The sequence below is a fragment of the Rhinolophus sinicus genome, chromosome 2 (genome assembly GCF_057876585.1).
Source record: "Rhinolophus sinicus isolate RSI-liver-muscle chromosome 2, RSI-T2T, whole genome shotgun sequence".
Taxonomy (NCBI): domain Eukaryota; kingdom Metazoa; phylum Chordata; class Mammalia; order Chiroptera; family Rhinolophidae; genus Rhinolophus; species Rhinolophus sinicus.
The window spans coordinates 25,203,124-25,221,263 of NC_142502.1; the positions used below are offsets into that span (position 1 = coordinate 25,203,124).

An 18,140-nucleotide genomic window follows, 5' to 3' on the forward strand; every position below is an offset into this window, starting at 1 on the left:
ATGCAGAAGTTGGTTCTGTTCCCAACTGAGCCACTTTCTAAATAGGTAACGCAGCAATTTATTTGTTTCATCTGGCATTCTGTGTTGGTAACAATGCCTACGTTACAGATTTGGTTCTGAGAACAGAATTTTAAAAAATATACCAAAAGAGCCTGGGGTCCTACCCAGAAGCACAGTCCATGATAATTTTATCCCTTCCACATGGGGTAGGTTTTTGTTGCAGGAAACAGATTCTCATCACATACACACATTGAAATTATGTGAACTCAATTCTCCACACTTGGCAAGAGAGAGAGAACCAAAGCTGACAGTTATGCCCGTAAGTCTTCTCAGTGAACATGTGCCTTAGAATGAGTATGAGATGGAAAGTATAAATCTGCTGAACTCTTAGAGTCTGTCACGTATCCCACGTGCCCTTTCACCCTCCATGCTCAGGGTAATTCAAGAGTATTTTGGACTCTGTTTTGCCTTTAGAGTCTAACTTCACTTACGATGTTACAGAATCCTAAGATTTTATAGAGTTAGAATTAAGAGGATGGGTGTTGGGGTTAGAACTATGTTTACTCGAAGACAGGGTGACCTTGGAAAATGGCTTACCCTCAGTCACCTCCTCGCTGTTAATAATTACTGATGTGCAGTCATATTTAACAGAGTCAGGATTCCACTGCTAAGTGACCGTGCCATGTCTTTGAGACTGGGGCAGTTGCTGATTCAGCCCAGTAAAAAAGGAATTAACTTAAAAGGGGGGATTCCAGGCAACAGTGGATTGATTTCCTTTTTTTACAATTTTACATCTGCCTTGTTTAGTAAAGGATTTTTGCGGTATTCGGACACTTGTTTGGTAAAGATATTTCTGGCAAAAATTACTTTCTTTAAAACCAATATTTGATGATATGTAGGCAACTTCCATTGAATCAACTCAGTCTCCATCAAAATAAAAGCCCATGTTTGCCATAGAATCATAGTATCGAAGAACTGAGAAAGACCTAAGAGATCACCTAGTCCTTTGGTTTCCGAAATTTGTGTTTAGCAAAGAAAGCTTTTTTGAACGAATCCTTAGATAGAGCTAATACTATAAATAAGACTGGCAGAGCATATTTGTTTTAGGTAAAACAGGGTTGAAACCTGTGTCTAGAATCACAGCATCCTACTCACCCCATCAAAGATACTAAAGGTGGATCCTTAAACCTCTAAGGAACATGGTTTAAATATTATGAATCTGGTCCTGTATTTTAGAGATGTGAATACTGTGACCCGTAAATGACCTTCCAAAAGTCTGACAGGTGGTCAGTAAAAATGAAAGGATCTGAACCCAGGATCTCCTGAGCCTGACACTTCCTCCACTGTTTCATGCCTCAGATAATCCTTGTAGAGCCCGGAGGCCCTTTCCTCACTGACCCCCACTGCATGGGTCATATATTGAGCATGGAGAGTAGTCATAATCCCATGACCAGCCTCTTACATAGCATAAGTTTTGGAATCTTTGAAACGAGACAGTTGACACCTATTATAATATTGTTTTCCTTCCGTCAATGTTTCAGCATGAGTACGTTTTTAAAAGCATTGATTGTGTTTCTCCTCCTTCTCATGACAAGCAGAATATCTTAGGAGCATATCCTTGCCAGTCCCTGTCCTGGTGGAAGATACGAGCAGCAGCAGTGAGTACGGCTCAGTTTCTCCCGACACAGAGTTAAAAGTGGACCCCTTCTCTTTCAAAACAAGACCCAAATCCTGCGGAGAAAAAGACGTAAAAGGAATACGGACCCTCTTTTTGGGGTAAAGACCTGACTTACCTTGGGTGAAGGATGTATGTCATTTTATAAAGGAAATTGTGATTTATGCTCTATAATTTATTGCAGCATTCCAGATGAAAATTTTGAAGATCATAGCGCCCCACCTTCCCCTGAGGAAAAAGACTCTGGATTCTTTATGCTGAAGAAGGACAGTGAAAGACGGGCCACCCTTCACAGGATCCTGACAGAAGACCAGGACAAAGTCGTGAGAAACTTAATGGAATCTTTGGCTCAGGTAAAATGTCTTGTGGCTACTTCATTTCCCAGAGTTCACAGATTTGAACTGTCATAACCTATGAGAATTGTCTGTGGAGGTGACGTGGAGACACGAGGAAGCTGTAGTGCTCAGAAGAAACCTACCTCAGAGGCGGAAAAAGGGGGCAAATCCCTAATGTAGAAACCACATTTCTGAACATAAGCTATTTTTAAGTCAGAAGCAAGGTTTCCATGTTAGTGAAGTTCCAACTAGTCCCTACAAGCCTCTTTTACTTTTTATTCATTTGTTTAATCACTCAATCAGTAAACACATAAATTGAGCCATCCCAATTGCTAATTCTAATATCAACGCAAGGCTACCTCTCAGTCACTCTCCTGAGTGTTTAGGAAATACAACAGAAACCCCTGGGCTTGTGGGGCTACATTCAGATGGAAGGTTATGGGCAATAATAAGTAAATTATATAGTGTGCTAGAAGGCCGCATGTGCTATGAAAAAACAAAGCTGGCCGGTGAAACTCTGGTTCCATAGTATATTCGTATGCTAGGGCTGCTATAACAGAATACCACAGACTGAGCGGCTTAAATGACAGAAATTTATTTCTGACAGTTCTGGAGGCTGAAAGTCTAAGAACAAGGTGTTGGCAGTTTTGGTTTCTCCTGAGGCCTCTTTCCTTGGTTTGCAGGTGGCACCTGCTCACTGCATCCTCATCTGGCCTTTTTTCTCTGTTTGCCCCTGGTCTGTGGCTCTTCCTGTTCTTCTAAGAACACTAGTCCTCTTGGATTAGGGCCCCACCCTTATGTTCTCATTTAACCTTAAGTACCCGCTAAAGATCCTTTCTCCAAATGCAGTCACCTTAGAGGCTCGGGCTTCAACACACGGACTTGCGGTTGTGGGGAATACAGTTCAGTACACAATACCTGGGCGTGTGTTCCCTGGGATTCTGTCTACGCATATCAGGAAGAATCCTGTCGCCCACTCTGCGCCGGTGGAAACAGGGTTTCCCCAGCTTCAGGCTTCTGGTGACCCCTCCTATGAATATAAGCTTCCACAGACACATGTGGTCCCAGACAAGACACTTAGTCTCCTGTCAGTTGTATGGGTGTTAGGAACCTGTCTACCTGCTTTGGCTCCTCTGGCCACCACCTGTCCTCCCTGATCAGTGTGGACTGTATATATACCTTCTTCCCTCCCTTCTGTCCTGGAAAAATAGCTACAAAAAGGGTGGAGCTGGAAAAGTTGGGTCAAGTGTTTAGTTTCTCAGACCAACAGTTTGCCTCTTCTCAGCTTGTATTGGGGTGTACATGGAGCCAGGTCTTCTCTTTCTTGGCTCTTGCTATATAGCCCCTGCTTGTCTTTGTCTTGAGAATCCCACTAAGTTTCTCTGCTGATTCCATCATCTTAGGAATTCTCTAATGTCCACCTCTGTTGATGCCATAGGAGGAGCCAAGAAGATCTCTGGGTACAAGGAGAACCCAAATGAGCACCAATCTGTGCTTTCTGGGACAACCCTGACTTCAGTCCTAAAGGAAAGCTGCCTTGAGCAGTTCCTCTGAGGCCCAGGATGGAGGGGGCAGCCGCCAGGACTGTGAGCTGGGGATAGGATGAGTGCCCCGGATGCCACTCAGGAGTGGTGGGAGGTGTGAAGGAGACGGAGTTTAGTTTTCTGTCTTGTGTTTCCTTCTGCTCACTGTGGTCATTCAAAGACTGAGAACGAGATGGCATGAGATAAGAACTAGGTTTAGATGAAAAGAGCAACTGGGCAACAATTAGAGGTCATTCATTCATTCAGCAAATACTTATTGAGCATCTACTATATGCCAGGCACTGTTCTGTGTGCTGGGGACACTACAGTGAACAAAACTGAAAGAAAAAAAAACAAAATTGCATCCCAGTGTAGCCGACATTCTAGAGAAAAAAGGAACCAATAAAAAAATTAATAAATATGTATTTAAATGTATAGTACCATATACAGTTAAACATATAGTTATAATATGTAATAATTATACATATGAAACATCTATAATAACAACCACTTTCTACGGGGCAGGTATTGTTCTTAGTGTTTCATATATATTTCCTCATTTAGCCCTCATGACAATAGTGCTATAGTGATAGTTCTATTAGTATTCTCATTTTGCACAGAGGAGGTGATTAAATTGCCAAGGCCATGCAGCCCTAAGTGACATAGTCAGGATTTGGACTCAGGCAGTCTGGCTCCCCAGTCTGTGCTCTTAACCACCACACTGCTCTCCTCCCTGGGTTGCCAGATGGTGACAAATGCCAGGAGAAACATAAAGCGGGGAGGGTACGGGGCTTGGTGGGGAAAGGAAAGGAAGTCCTGATTAGCCATTGTGGAGTGAAGTCTTCTCCTGTGGCCACTGGTATAAGATGCCTGTTTTAGGTCAGAAACACAGAACAACACAGGGATTGCTTAAATCTCGTACTCACCCCCAAAGAGTGTGCTTTTCTTGTAGAGAAAATGTCTACTTCTTTGGGGGTTTTTCTTTGTCTCCCTGCTGGACTGTCGGTCCATTAGGGCAGGACACTGTCTATCCCAGCTCTCAACACAGAGCCCGGCAAGAGACCACTTCCATGACTGTGCTGAAATTCTTAAATGTTGATGTTGGTTAATCCTATTCAGTTGTTTGTGACTTCCTGGTTTTTAACGCACACTGAATGTTCTCTAAATGGAGAAAGGAACAAACGCCTTCCTTAAAAGCAGCCATCAGAGGGCATGCCTTGGTGCGCCCTCTGAATCATCAAGTGACAGTGAGGGTCCTTCTGATTGTCCTGCTCCCGGTGCCGTGAGTCCTTTCCTGGGCTACCACATGGTGATCTATTAATAGAGCTGGTCCTGACCGGGGTTTAATGCTGGCTGTTCTAATTGGGGCAGTACAATGTAATGGTTTAGGAGCCTGGGCTCAGACTCAACTTGCATCTGTTTGAGGCCTGGCTCCACCTCTTAAAGGCTGTGTAATTTGGGCAAGTTATTTAACTTCTCTGAGGCTGAATTTCCTAATCCAAAAAATAGAGGAAATGCTGTAAGGAATACTAAGATCATGAGCAATTGAGATAATAATCGAAAGTGTTCCGCAAATGTTAACTGTTGTTGTTATTGTTATCATTATCAAACAGACTAATAATTGTTTAATATCTTTGCAATTTTTCTACAACCAGATAGAAGTAATTCTTTTCATTGTATTAAATATTTCTAGATACATCTTTACATTTAAGCCTATCCTTTGTAATAAGACTGAACTCGAGATGTTGGTCAGGTCCTCAAACAAGGCTACGAATGCCCTTTCAATCTAGCATCCTTCTGAAATCCACGCATCACTTTTAAAGAAGTTTAAAGGATGAAGCATAGCACCTTTGCAGAAGATTCTGTGATGGTACCAGGAGTGCTCAGGAAAGGCACCTGTCAGATGCTACCTTCTCATAGTGAATCAGGTTCACCTGATACCTAAGATGCTCATTTTTGAAGGAACATTAGTGAGTGCACATGGAGACAGGAGTTAAAACAGAAATAACGGTATGTAAGTGGCTGAAATACTCTAGAGAGAATACATTTCCCAGAGTAGACAGTGTTCCTTTATAGGACAGTGGCACACACATCCAAAACCCAGAAGCAACATGTTTTCCTGTTGTGAGAACAAAGCTAATGTCAAAAAATGTTTATTTAAACTGCTCACAAACATGTAACTGATTTTTCACTAAGACAAGCTTCCAATTTTCGAATAACTCACATTTTTCTTCTTGAACATATTTTCATGTTATTATGATATTGCCTATAAATCTTTACTTTGGGTGTAATTTAGTTCGTGGTAAGGAAAGAAACAAAGTTTGTAATTGTTCCCAGTCTGATTTTAAAATATCCCCTTAATGACAGCTTCTAAGCTTTTCAATATAATCTTTTATCATGAAAACATAAACATGACAGGAAGCCCCAAGATGAAAATATATTGAGAGGAAGACTTTGATGGTGCATTTCTTTTATTTTAATAGAATCCTAGAAATTGTAATTTTCACAGCCCAGTTGAGGAATTTAATTTTAATGATGAGGACAAAATATGCAATATGAGATAGAAATGAGCATAATAAAAATCCTGTTGGTTCTTTTTTTTTTTTTTTTTTCCTGTTGGTTCTTAAAGTTAAATGAGCATCAGTAACATTCTACTATGTTTCCTTTAAGGAAGCAATGTTCCTTGCACAAAATAAAAATTAAAAAAGTCAACTTGAGAGAGGGAATTGTTTAAATACCGTATTTTATTTTTAATATATAAAATAGTCCATTGGTCCATTTTTATAACTAATTGCCTCATTGGTGTATAAGGAATTGTTTCAAGGATGACGTTTGCAGCAAGCCCTTTCGGTTGCAAGGATTGGGCACCCTGTAAGAGCAATTGAAGTCCTGGGGACATGTTGTAGGTAGATACACATAGCCATAGCAATGAGAGGACTCTTAAGTGGACTCTTAAGGAATTCCAACCATAGTGCCTGACAAAGACTGAAACTAGAGAGTGATTCCATGGGTCTTGAAGTTCCAGGACTTTGCACACCTTTTCTCTGGCTCAGTGGCTCTTGGCCCGCTTGGTGTACCATTTCTCTGTGTGTCCACTTCTCCTCTCCCTATCGATGGTCATTCTTCCGCTTTCTTCCTCATGACTGACATACTCTTGCTCGTGTTTTATGACTTCTCTCCCTGGGCAGACTTTGAGTTTGAGATCCAGTGGCTTATTGGCTGAATCTCTCTTTAGTTCCCAATTAAAATTTCTGAGAGCACAAATCTTATTGCCTCAGCCCGTCTCTGTTTGGACAAAGCTTTGTATATCTGACTCTAGCATCGCTGTTGGCCAACATATGAGGTTGGCACCCTTCCTCCAAAAGTCTGATTATTTTTTAGGGAGGAGAGTTGGGGTGGGGGAAGGAGCCCAATCGTTCACATATGGTCCAGTACAGATCGACAGACAGGTTGTTGGTGTTTATTCACAGGGGGCTGAAGAACCTAAATTAAAATGGGAGCACATCACCACCCTCATCGCAAGCCTGAGAGAATTTGTGAGATCCACTGACCGAAAGATCATAGCCACCACCCTGTCAAAACTGAAGTTAGAGCTCGACTTCGACAGCCACGGCATCAGCCAGGTCCAGGTGGTGCTCTTTGGTTTTCAGGACGCGGTAAGTATGGCGTCTTGCCAATGTTTCTCTACACACGCCAGCTGACCGTAGTCAGAAAAATAGGATGAAACGTGAGTTCTGTTATCTTGTCTTCGTTTAATCATTTCAATGAACTCTCTTCTCTTTGGATGATAAGTAAATGTGAGATGGTTGCCTATCTGTGTGCTTGTAAGTCTGAGATGTATTGTTTTGTGTGCTTGTATCCCCCAAAGTGAGAGACACATAAAATTGAACACCATGGAAAATAACAGAACTCATCAGCATCTCTCCTGGCTGAACTTTGTTCTTATGAAATCATGTTGTGGGTCACTCACTATTTATTTTGGTGACTGGAGCCACAGAACACACTAGTCATGCATTTTCTAATTTTATATGAGAGATGCCATCTAGTGGTCGTGTAGACACACACAACCATACAGGTTGAAATGGCCACTGCTAAATAAAACCAAGGGGGGAAAAATGTTTTTTTTTTCAGTTTTTCTCTGGTTTCCATTCAGAACATTTTAAACATATTTGCTTAATATTTCCTAGCCATCAGTGTACTTCAGAGGACACGGCATCACTGAGTGAAAATTAATCCACATGCTCTAATGCGGTAGCGGAAGATTCCGTTCTCTCACATTGAGTTACTGTAAAACATAAACTACAAGTTGGTCCTCCAGAAAGCCTGATTCAAAACCATATGTGTTATTCTTGAATGAGACCTATCTCTGGAGCTTTGTACCAAAAAAGCCTGAAGCCCCTCCCCAAAGGCCCTTTCAAGGTATAGGAGAATGAAATAAGAGAGTTATTGACAGTGTCTGTGGTTTGAATATGGAAGCACTTTGCATAATTTTATTTGAATTCCAAAAATTAAATCACTCCTAATGTGTTTACTGCTCCTATGTAGAAGGTATCTTGACAGTTGTATTTGGAGCATCCAATGATCCCTGATTTAAAACCAAATTATCATCCTTCAACAGCCACTAATGTTCTCTGAGACTCTGTATAAACCACCTGGTCTTTGTGCTATATTGTGGGTAGGGACAAGATTCCTGACTTGATTGAGGTCTCGGGAAATGAAAGCAACTGACAAAACCTGTCACTCATATTAAATGCTGAAGGCACACTTAACCGTAACTAGGGAAACCCAGCCATCTACGGATAGAAGGAAATAATTTAGTGAATTTGCACTTGCCCACACATTTGGCTTCCAGCTTAATGGTTGGAAAGCAAATTGGCCCGTAGAATTCAGATTGAGAGCAGTTAGTTGTGATCCTGGGTCTTGGGCCCAGGACACAAACACACACACACACACACACACACACACACACACACACACACACACACACACACCCTCTGCTTTTGTCCATTCACTGTCCAGAATGAGAATGATCCCAAACAATGGGCCCTGTGTAATATACTGTTTAATGAAAAGCTATGAGGAGCAGGTCTTTGTTGTAACGGATCCCTCTTCCATCTTCTGTATGTGACTCTTGAGAGAAATACTCTAGTTTACTAGATGTTATACCAAAATAAATAGGAAAATCCTTTAAGAAATGAAGGTACCAGGACAAACTCACTCTGAAAGGATTTCCGAGAATCTAGCAATGGTTCACTTCCTCAGCAGTATCTACTACACAGAACTCATCAGGCCCACTCCCTTCTAAACTGGGGGTTTGGGGGAAGATGGACCACGGGCAGGAATAAGCAAATGTAACTATAGCTTTTGGTGTGGGATGGCAGCTAGGTCACGTCCCCAGCTTCCTCTAAGATCTCTAGTCAGAGACGTTTTGGGAAAATAGCCTCTTGTCTTAGAGGCCTGTGTCAACCAGCAATTGAGTTGCTAAAAAAAAGTGGAGTCAACCCAAATATTAAATAAGCCTCTTTTAGCCTTATGATAAAGGTTATTTTTAAAAAGGTAATGCATATGGTTTCTGCATAAACTGGAATATTATTCACCCTTATAAAGGAAGTTCTGATACATTACACTAAGTGAAATAAGCCAATCACAAAAATACTGTATGATTCCACTTATGTGAGACACCTAGAGTAGTCATATTCATAGAGACAAGAAGTAGAATGGCGGTTGCCAGGGGCTGAATGGAGACGGCAATGAGTTAGTCTCATATACTCTTTAATGGGTATAGTTTCAGTTTTCCAAGATGAAAAGAGTCTGAAGATAGACATTGGTGATGGTAGCACAACAATGTCAATGTATTTAATGTCACTGAATTGTACACTTAAAAATGGTTAAGATGGTAAATTTTATGTTATGTGTATTTTGCCACAGTTTTTAAAAAAAAGGCAATGTGTATATCTATTTCAGTGTCTAAATGTATGAAATATTCTAGACATTTTTAAAAGAGTCCCTTTCAACAAAAATTTTAAATTTTATTAAATTTATTGGAGTGATATTGGTTAATAAAATTATATAGGTTTCAAGTGTACAATTCTATAATACATCATCTGTATGTTGCACTGTGTGTTAACCACCCAAAGCCCATCTATCACTATATATTTGACCCCCTTTACCCTTTTCTATCTCCCCCCACCCACTTTCCCTCTGGTAACCATTAACTGTTGTCTGTGTCTATGAGTTTTGCTTGTTTATTTGTCTCGTTTGTTTGTTGCTTTCAGTTTTATATCCCACATATGAGTGAAATCATATGGTTTTCGACTTTTTCCATCTTATTTCGCTTAGCATGATATTCTCAAGATCCATCCAAAGATTTTTAATGTGACAGCTTTTCTGAAATATTTTAACAGATTATTCCCCTGTTTACAGAGATACAGACAACTGTGGGGAGGAAATCAGACATGCACTGTAGCATACCTGTAGGTAGCACGTGCGTGCTCATTTCCCCCTTTACCTGCTTTTCCATGTCACCAGAGTATGCTGAGGCACTTGGCTGTGTTAAACGGCAGAGTCATAACATTTAAGAAAGAACAGCATTTATTTTTATTTAAAGCCCCTTAGACCCTTTTCATTTTCCCCTCCTTTACCTTCTCCACCATCCAATCTGCAGACTTCATGGAAGGTGGAAGCTGCACGTTCTGAGTCCCAATGATGCAACATTCCCATTTAACCAGACTGCCTTTCATTTAAATAACATGCCCCATTTGCTTACATTGGGTTCACTGAACTTTAAACTGAAGTGGCGATTTTTCATTTGTTTTCCAATGACATAAATTATTCACAACTTATGGTGAAGAAACTTTTTCGTTATTTTGCTGATAAATTGTCATCCAAATGCTTGCATCAGTTAGATTATTTGCAATTAAAAATTACCGTAGACTAAATGTCCATCTTTTTCTGCAGGTCAATAAAGTTCTGCGGAATCATAACATCAAGCCACACTGGATGTTTGCCTTGGACAGTATCATCCGAAAGGCGGTGCAGACGGCCATTACCATTCTGGTTCCAGGTTACAAATATTTAATTACTTTGCAAATATTCAATGTTTGATATATTATATTACTGTTCATGAACCATTTACAGTGTCTATCATTTACTGAGTTTAAGACCAGGTTAGCATTTTTTTTTTAATCTTTTCAAAGCCAACAAATAACATGTATCTAGGGTATACAGTCTGAGCAAAATATTTACTATAAGTGAGAAAGACTTGTCTTTAAAGAGCATATTTGGATATGAAGAGAAAGAGAAAACTATACAGGTGACCCAAATACATATGCTTTTCAATATACTGATATCTGTGCCTGCAAAACACATTCCTGTGTCATCTTTTATCCATGGTCCCAAACCAGTCAGTGCACTGGATGAGAGTTCTTTAAAATTACAGCTTTCAGAGCTCCATCCCAGACTGAGTGAGAATCAGCTGTGGAAAAAGCCCAGGAATCTGATGCTAATTCCATTCCCAGGTCATTTTGATACTCAGCTACTCAGTGATTTGGGAATCACTGGTCTAGACACATCCCAGCTATGTTTGCAGTGACATACAAAAGGGGTAGTGCTGAAAAACAGAAGGGCTGGGTTTTATGGCATAAATAAGGCATGTATTCATACTCTATGGCAAACTTCCAAAATGTTTTGCTAGTCCACCCAATAATAAAAAAAATTTAAGCAAAGCTCTTCCACCATCTATAATATATAATATATAACATATAACATATAGTATGTATTATATACTATATAATGGAACTAAATGCTTGACATCAGTTCATCTTGGTCATATATTTTATCATTTATATAATGGTGTCCAGTGTATATTGCCTTCTCCTATCCTGAAAGTAATATAAAAACCCATACTTCCTGCATGTAATTCTCCTCTAAAGTTTCCACTTAAAAAAAAAAATCCTTTCAAATAGCAATTCAATTTTCTCTGAGACTCCTAGTGGCCTCAAAGAAACCAATTTCACAGTGGAAAGACAAAGAACTTTCCTTAGCAAACGATTTTCATAAAGAATGTGGCTTGTTCCAAACGCAGGTTGGGTTAAAGCAGTGCCCATCCCTGGGACACCCAGGCGAGGAGACCTGCCTCTCTGCACTCTCTCTCAACATAACAGCATTTCGCCTACGGCGTGATAATCAGTGTGCTTTTTAAACCTTCCATTTTGGAAGAATTGTAGATTTCCGGAAACATTGCAAAGATGATATAGAAAATTCCCGTCTTCCTTCCACCCAGTTCCTTTCATACAACTTATGTAACTATGGTGTATTTGTCAAAACTGAGAAACTAACATTGGCACAATATAAGTAGCAAAACTACAGGCTTCATTCATAGTCCACCTGTTTTACACTGATGTTCTGTTTCAGTTCCAGGTTACAATCCATTGCATTTAGGTAATCCATTTTAAAAGGAACATTTTTTAAAAAAAACGTTAGATAAACAGATCCTTTATATGGTATTTAAATTATTTCAAAGTATATCCCTCTCTCCTTTCCTCATTTGGGCATTCTTAACTTAGGTTACTACTGTGTTTAACTCATGGCCTGTACCTATCCCTCTTACTGATACGTACCTATTCCCTTTCACCCCTTGTATCTTTTGAGACCATAACCCCTCTATAGTAATTCCCCCATATCCAAGCTTATCACAATGATAAATTATCTAAATATTTAAGTGTCTGTTAATTTCTTTAGGGTATTACATTAGATTTACATTTCTTAGGTTCACATTCAATTGGTAGTCATGTGTTTCAAAGCCTCTTTAGGTTTTTTTCTGTCATGCAAATTTTCACCCTTATTTGTTATAATCAGGTGAAACTCATTTACTTATTGTTTCAACCAATAGTTATGAAGGGTCTACTCTTTTCCAGGCACTGTGCTGGACAATATGCCCAAAACAGACATAGCTACTCACTGGTGAGAGAAATAGCCATTAGGCCAGAAAATAAAAGCAGTTTCAGATTGTGGCAAGTGTTACAAATGGGGAAAACCATTTCCAAAGAGAGAGAATAATAGGGAGTCTACTGTAGACTCGGTGGTAGGTCAGGACTCTCTAGGAGATGTCTTTTAAATCGAGACCTACATACAGAAAGCACAGGTACAAGAACGCAGAGGTAGGAGGCTAGAGGGACATGGGGTGAGGTGTGCTCCATGTAGAGGGAACAACATGTGCGGGAATATTTGAACTTCCACGTATATTTCTTTCTGACATAAGAAAGAGAGAAATGAGTGTTTACTAATGTTTAATATAAAGATTGACATGCGTGCCCTCACTCTCAAGTCAGACAAGGTATTCTGAGAGAAGGGAGGGAATTCCACAACTTGGAAGGATCGATGGAGACTTAAAGTTTGCAGAACCATTTATAAATACCCTAAATTTTAAAATATTTCATATTTATCTTTTTAAATTTCTACTCTAGAATGCTTTATAATATATGTACAAAATAGTACAATAGAAATGTTTCTAATTTATGTATCTAAATCTCTCTATTTTCCCCTATACATATATGAGTATAATGAGTATATATAATATATAATATATAATATGTAATATATAATGTGTAATATATAATATATAATATCCTGTTTCCCCAAAAATAAGACCTAGCTGGACCATCAGCTCTAATGCATCTTTTGGAGCAAAAATTAATATAAGATCCGGTATTATATTATATTGTACTATATTATATTATGTTATATTATATTATACCCGGTCTTATATTATATTATATAAGACCTGGTCATATATTATAGTAAAATAAAACCGGGTCTTATATTAATTTTTGCTCCAAAAGACGCAATGGAGCTGATTGTCCGGCTAGGTCTTATTTTTTGGGGAAACATGGTATATAATATATAGTTTATATAATATATAGTATACAGAAAAAAAATCTAGAGAGGCTTTGAAACACATGACTACCAATTGAATGTGAACCTAAGAAATGCAAATTTAATGTAATGCTCTAAAGAAATTAATAAATACTTAAATATTTAGATGATTTATTGTGATAAGCTTGGATGTGGGGGCATGTACTATAGAGGGGTATGTTATAGTCTCCAAAGATACAAGGGGTGAAAGGGAATAGGTACGTATCAGTAAGAGGGATAGGTACAGGCCATGAGTTAAACACAGTAACCTAAATTAAGAATGCCTAAATGAGGAAAGGAGAGAGGGATTATACTTTGAAATAATTTAAATACCATATAAAGGATCTGTTTATCTAACTTTAAAAAAAAAAATGTTCCTTTTAAAATGGATTACCTAAATGAGAGAGGGATTGTAACCTGGAACTGAAACAGAACATCAGTGTAAACTATGAATGAAGCCTGTAGTTTTGCTACTTGTATTGTGCCAACGTTAGTTTCTCAGTTTTGACAAATACATCATAGTTACATAAGATGTATGAAAGAAGCTGGGTGGAAGAAATATGGGAATTCTCTATATTATCTTTGCAATGCTTCCAGAAATCTACAATTCTTCCAAAATGGAATGTTTAAAAAGCACACTGATTATCACGCCATAGGCGAAATCTGTTATGTTGAGGGAGAGTGCAGAGAGGCAGGTCTCCTCGCCTGGGTGTCCCAGGGATGGGCACTGCTTTAACCCAACCTGCGTTTGGAACAAGCCACATTCTTTATGAAAATCGTTTGCTAAGGAAAGTTCTTTGTCTTTCCACTGTGAAATTGGTTTCTTGAGGCCACTAGGAATCTCAGAGAAAACTGAAATTACTGTTTGAAAAGGTGTTGTTGTTTTTGTTTTTTTTAAAAAAAGGAAACTTTAGAGGAGAATTACATGGAGGAAGTATTTTTTATATTACTTTCAGGATAGGAGAAAGCAATATACATTGGACACCATTATATAAATGATAAAATATATGACCAAGATGAACTGATGTCAAGCATATAGTTCCATCAAATTTCTGAATGTCCCTAAAGATTTTGTTACACAATTAAGACTCAAAGAAACTACATTAACAATGCCAGTTTTCATAGTCCCCTGATAAAAATTCCTTTTAGATGACGAAGTACTACAATTAACCAATGAAATTCTGAAAGAAAGAAAAGAAAAAACTTAAAAGTATACCATCATTAGCACATACATTTCTTAGGTCTGTTTGCTGAGAGCACCCAGATCTTGGTTTCTAAACTCCATTTCTCTAATAAAAGGAATCAGAACTCCTTGGAGAAATGGTTGGTTCCAGGCCTAGAGCAAGGGAAATACAAGATGAACCTGGAACATGTTGTGATGCCAAAAAGTACAGAAGTGCCTCCAAAAGGATGGAGGCTTGTTGAAAGGACATGGAGCCAGCTTGAGGGAGTTCCCAAAAGTCTAAGCCAGAACAATTTGAGCCATCAAATCAAATCAAATGAAATCAAATCAAATCAAATCATGACAGCATTAGATTATAGCCCATAGAATAAATTAAATCTCTATGAGTCCACTACTGCTCTAAGTAATTGAATACAGAAATAGATGGAGGAGAAGGGCCAGTTCTTTGTTTTAGTAGCATTCTAACTAATAAATGTAGAAGGAATAAAGGAAAGAGAAAATCACAATAGGCAAACAAAATAGCAATAATTATTGCAGGCAAGAACCACTAATGGCTGCTAAGATTAGTAGGCAAGAGAGTGATGAGAAGCAGGATATTTAAATGGTCTCAAATGATCTCCCCACAAGACATTTACTAATTACAAAGTGAAAACTGACTTTACAGTGGAAGAACCTGGCAGGCACCCCCTTTGTCAAACAAGCCAGGTAAACGTCACTCGTGATAAGATACATCATGTCCCTCCTGATCTGATGTACTTGCTCGTAGAAGGACACAACGTCACCTTTGTGGTATGCTTGCCCACAATGCTTAGCCACAACCTAATCATGATAAGACATTGTTGAACCAAAAATGAGAGACATAGTACAAAATACCTGACCCTAAAAAGTATGGAGGTCATGGGAGACAAAGAAATATAGGGGAACTGTCACAGATTGGAAGAGACTAAAGAAACATGATAACTAGACACAGTGTGGGATCCTGGATCAGAAAAAGGAAATCAGCAGGAAAAGTGGTGAAGTTCAAATAAGGTCTGTAGATTAGTTCATAGTATTGTATCGATGTTAATTTCCTGGTTTGGGTGATAGTACCAAAGCTATGTAAGATGTTAAGTTTAGGGCAAGCTGCTGAAGGGTGTATGGGGAGTCTCTGTACTACTTTTGCAACTTTTCTGTTATGCCGAAATTGTTTCAAAATAAAAAAGTGCTCCATCTTCTTTTCTCCAAAAGAGAGCATACAGAGCAGAGAGTAGTACAGGGCAAGCCCCGTAAGAGTTTTTTTCTCAGGCTGTTTTCTCACTTGTCACCAAGAATCAGCCTTTAGATGGTTGGCAACAACATTAACTATCTGTTGTTATTCCTCAAGAGTAGCCTGGCTGTGGGTGACCAGATGGAAAAATGCTGAGCCTAGATTCCATGCTGGCAGTGCTTGGGCGGAGAGAACTGACAATGTAGGCATACTTCCTAGACTAATAATTTTAAGCAGTTTTTAAACTGCTTAAAGCAGATGTTACTACACATTGTAAACCCGAATCAGTCATGTGCCCCATGACCACATGAATGTAAAACGACCAGCTTTCTATACCACACAAGGATCTTAATGCAAGCATACGCTGCACTGACAAGTATTGTGATTTTCCTGGGCATCATAAATACCTGTGCTATGGAAGCTTGATCTAGTTATTTTCCTCTGGGGCAATAACCAGTTGGGGTGGGTGGGTAGGGAGGTGGGAATAGTATTGTCGTTTAATCCCGTCTTGCCGTCACTGCAAATGTGCTTTATTTACCACTGAGCATTCTTAACACATGTACATGTGAATTATATATGCAGCTAGGTCTATACCTGAGGTCATGTAAGCTATTTTTAGCTGTATTAATTTGTACTTATGTTATCTTTATACATGATCTTATGGCTCTTCTGTATAGTCAGTCCTAGCTCTCCCTCAGATTGTTCTCTCTCAGGACAAGAACCAGATGTTCTATCTCATTTGCATATGTTACAATGTGTGATTTGATGATATGTACTCAGGGAGCCACCATGAAAGACAAAAATAACATTCATTTACAATCTTCTACTTTCTTCATATTGAGAGAATTTTCTTAGTCATTTATATGTACATAAAATGATAAATTTATGGTAATTTAAAGTGTACAGAGTTAGGGAACTATGAAGGGGTATTTAAATATAATAATAAATATCAGGAATTTTCCCTCCCCAGAAGTGAGCTTATAGTCAACAGAACAATAAAAATTTTTAATTGTTTTTAAATTTTCAGTTTAGAGACCTTAAAAAAATTTAAGACTAATTTTAGAAAATTTTAAAAGGCCTAATCATATGTTCTACTTTAACCTAGAATTGCCCTTTATTAAATTATTTTTAAAGTAAAATATGTTTTCCTTATTTCGTTTCCTTCTAAATACAAATAATCCGAGTAGGACAACCCTTCCATTCTGCCAACATTTTTTGAGAGGCTAATAATGTCTTAGCCCCTACGTTACTTAAGTGCTGAGTTTGCAAAAGTGAAACACCTGATTTTTGAGTCACTCCTACTACAGATGAATTAGGAAGTGGAATTTTGGAAAGAGAAAAGAGATAATGCAAAAAGTGGAGTAAAAGTGGAGTTTGGTTAACCTCAAGAGATAAAGGGGAAGGATGAGGAGAAATTGAAACCCTTGTGCACTGTTGGTAGGATTGTAAGATGGTGCAGCCACTATGGAAAACAGCATAGTGGCTCCTCAAAAAATTAAACATAGAATTACTAGATGATCCAGCAATTCCTCTTCTGCGTATATATCCAAAAGAATTGAAAGCAGGACCTCAAAGAAATACTTGTACACCCAAGTTCATAGCAGCATTATTTACGATAGCCAAGAGGTAGAAGCAACACAAGCGTCCACTGACAGCTGAATGGATAAACATAATGTGGTACCTACCTATATACAGTGCAATATTATTCAGGAAAGAAATTCTGACACACACCACAACATGGATGAACCTTAAGATATTATGCTAAGTGAAATAAGCCTGTCTCAAAAAGACAAATACTACGTGATTCTGCTTATATGAGGAATCTATAGTAGTCATATTCATAGAAAGGAGAATGGTGGTTGTCAAGGATAGGTGGGAGGGGGAAATGGGGTGTTGTTTAATGGGTATAGAGTTTCAGTTTTGTAAGATAAAAATGTACTGGAGATTGGTTCAAAAGCAATACGCAAATATTTAACCCTACTGAGCTGTACACTTAGAAATGGTGAAATTTTAAATTTTATGTCATGTACTTTTTACCACATAAAAAGTGAAAAGAAAAGAAAAAAGAGAGAGAGAGAGATAAAGGAAGTCAGGGCTGCATAGGTCTGGCCCTAAGAAGGGCAGTGGTTTTTGTTGTGAGTAAAAGATGAATTCTTTTTTAGACTGCTGAATTTGAAGTGCCTGCCCAACAGGAATATCTAGGAGGTACTAGATGTGACAGAATCTGACAGAATCAGGCTGGAAATATAGTTTGTTATCCACACAT

The 18,140-nt window shown here is 38.6% G+C and overlaps 1 protein-coding gene across 4 annotated transcripts in view; it reads left to right on the plus strand.

Moving 5' to 3' along the window:
* MAP3K5 (mitogen-activated protein kinase kinase kinase 5) overlaps positions 1–18,140 on the plus strand; it is a 180,886-nt gene that overhangs the window by 152,943 nt on the left and 9,803 nt on the right. For all 4 annotated transcript variants that reach the window (XM_019732726.3, XM_074333624.2, XM_019732727.3 and 1 more), the window contains 4 exons: positions 1,599–1,776; positions 1,860–2,028; positions 7,004–7,189; positions 10,491–10,596. In XM_019732726.3, the coding sequence (XP_019588285.1) occupies positions 1,599–1,776; positions 1,860–2,028; positions 7,004–7,189; positions 10,491–10,596 (639 nt within the window). The remainder of the gene's footprint in view (positions 1–1,598; positions 1,777–1,859; positions 2,029–7,003; positions 7,190–10,490; positions 10,597–18,140) is intronic.